At 48.3% G+C, this 2,792-nt stretch overlaps 1 protein-coding gene across 2 annotated transcripts in view; it reads left to right on the top strand.

Moving 5' to 3' along the window:
- Window positions 1–2,792, top strand: part of FAM135B (family with sequence similarity 135 member B) — a 369,078-nt gene that overhangs the window by 320,695 nt on the left and 45,591 nt on the right. For both annotated transcript variants that reach the window (XM_019528199.1, XM_019528198.1), the window contains exon 8: window positions 1,629–1,782. In XM_019528199.1, coding sequence (XP_019383744.1) covers window positions 1,629–1,782 — 154 coding nt within the window. The remainder of the gene's footprint in view (window positions 1–1,628; window positions 1,783–2,792) is intronic.

Below are 2,792 nucleotides of genomic sequence, written 5' to 3'. Positions count from 1 at the left end.
GTCAAATCCCTCTCCCCCTGCCCCCCCTGAATCTTGACCCAGAGCACTTCAGCTTGCCCTTCCTCTGACCCCATTCTGCTGGCAGAGGATGTGTAGTGCTCCTTGACATAGATTGCCACCCCCCCTCCTTCCTACCTTCTCTATCAGATTGGGGTGACCCAATCTGGGTATGAATCCATTGGGGCCGCACCACTCTGCAACAGTGCTGTATTGGGGCTGCCCTCCCGGGTTGGGTTGGTCACAATCTGTTATGCGGGGAGAGGATTTGTGGCTCCGCCCCAGATCCTGGACCCATGTTGTCACTGTCCTGTGATCCCAGTCTTGGCCCCATCCACCCATCCTGCTCCCTGCTCATCCGTCTCACTTGCAGATAATGCTCCCAGGTGCAACCCCATCCTGTATACCTGGCTGAACACACCCTGTCCATGGGAGTACCAGATCGGTCTCAATGGAAATCCCACACACCTGCTCTGTCCAATGCACCTGGTGGTGGGTGGGGGCAGACAGGCTGGGGTGCCTGGGCAGTGGAGTGTGGCCACTGTGCCACTCCAGCCCCGCTGTATGCCTGGGGCAGTGGGACTGGCTGCACGCTCCTTGGCCTAAGCTGCTGCTCAGGCAAGGCCAAGAGACCTGGTGAGCCGCATGAAATCCCTTGGTGGGCCAGATCTGGCTCACGGGCTGTATTTTGCCTACTCCTGGTCTATCAGCATCTGATTTCTCTTTGTGTTCAAGAATATTTAGGTACAAGGCCTTAAATGTGAGCCTCTTTCTTCTCTAGCTTAATGGCAGACCATCAATTTGAAATGTCATTAGGTAACAGACACTTGCCTCTGAGCCCCACTGACAGATACTCCAGTCTCACCATTGTGGTTTCCTGTTTTAAAGTGTTTCTCTCCCATGTGTTGCTGGATAAAAGGAACATAAATGACAAGGGAAAGTGTTTTCAAGCCTCATACTAAAACTAACTGCAGGATGTAAGTTTAATTCATTACCCAAGGGGGGGAAAAAATGTTGGAATTGACTCTTTGCTAAATGCGCCAAGTAAACACATCAAGAGAATAGCAAAACATGTTTTCCTTCTTCCCAGTTATTTTTAGGCCTTGATCGTAACAACTGCAGGCAGACATTTCTCCCAAATGATCTGTGGTTTTTAAATTGATGGTCCCTTTGACTTTGTAGCAATAATGCAAGCAACAGCTTGAGTGGTAAACGTAAAATACTATTTCTTTATTGTGACTATTTTTTAATGCTTTTTTGTTAAACATCTTTTTATCTGCCCAAATGCTTCCCACACATAGCAGATCCAATCCCCTGACTTCCTGAATTTGAAATCTAGAAAGAGGTAAGGCTTCTGAAAAGAATAAAGAGGTGTTATGCTGTGGACACTCTCCTCTCAGGGTGCACTGTGCTTTGGACACTGAAAGTGAAGGGAAATCAAGAATTAAAGGTGGAAAAGGAAATGTCTTGCAATCAGGATTGGGGAGGTTTAAATCTCTCCTCTGGTAGCATGGCTATTGGTTTGAAAGGAAAAGCACATGAACTGTCCACTCTTGGATTTTGAAAACGGCACGAAACAAGCATAAATGTCAATCCGCATCTTAGTCGTTCTTACCGTTTTTCTTCTCCAGGGTAGCTTTTATGTTCCTTCTGAAAACTGCATGCAGCACGCATACAAATGGCATAAGGACCTGTGTCTCCTGCTCTTGAATGCTTACAGAGGACTTCAGATTTACTACACAGTCCTAATGAAGGAGATTCCAGATTTACCGGAGCTGAAGTTAGGTAAGTGAACAGACTTTTCAGTCATTTTGTGTTGATTGTATGGGTTTTTTTAATACCCCCTGAAATAAGAAAGCCTTGTTTCCATAGGATTATAGCAAGGGGAAGGGCCTGATTTTATTTTTGGTGTTTATGTCAGGGTAATCATGAATGATTACCTACATATTTGGCTGTTATAAATCAGCTTGAGAAAATTATTCTGGCACACATCCATAAGGGGCCAGCAGGGGACTGCATGCTTAGGGGCAACCAACATGGGTTCATCAGTGGCAGGTCCTGTCAGACCAACCTGGTGGCCTTTTACGATCAGATCACCAGATCATTAGATGCAGGGGTAGCAGTGGACATAGTCTTCCTGGACTTCCGGAAGGCTTTTGACACTGTCTCTCACCCCGTTCTCATTAAGAAACTGGGGGGCTGTGGTGTAGACACCCACACAGTCAAATGGGTCGCCAACTGGCTGGAGGGCCGCACCCAGAGGGTGGTAGTGGATGGGTCCTTCTCAACCTGGAAGGACGTGGGCAGTGGGGTTCCGCAGGGCTCGGTCCTCGGGCCCGCACTGTTCAACATCTTCATCAGTGATTTGGACGAGGGGGTAAAAAGCACCCTGTTCAAATTTGCTGATGACACTAAGATGTGGGGGGATGTGGGCACACTAGAAGGAAGCAACAGGCTACAATCAGACCTAGACAGGTTACAAGGGTGGGCGGATGAGAATAGGATGAGATTCAACACAGACAAGTGGAAGGTGATGCACCTGGGGAGGAACAACCAGCACCATACCTACAGGTTAGGGAACTCCCCTCTTGTCAGCACAGAGGCAGAAAAAGATTCTGGAGTCGTCATTGACTCCAAGATGAAAATGGGCCGCCATTGCGAGGACACAGTCAGTAGGGCTAACCGCACCTTGTCATGCATCCACAAATGCATCTTGAGCAGGTCCAAAGAGGTGATCCTCCCCCTCTATGTGGCACTGGTCAGGCCGCAGTTGGAGTACTGCATCCAGTTCTGGG

Source organism: Gavialis gangeticus, unplaced genomic scaffold (assembly GCF_001723915.1).
Source record: "Gavialis gangeticus isolate Ggan-Ray unplaced genomic scaffold, GavGan_comp1, whole genome shotgun sequence".
Classification (NCBI taxonomy): Eukaryota; Metazoa; Chordata; order Crocodylia; family Gavialidae; genus Gavialis; species Gavialis gangeticus.
The sequence above is the reverse complement of the archived record's forward strand: the minus strand, read 5'-3'. Positions and strand labels throughout refer to the sequence as shown.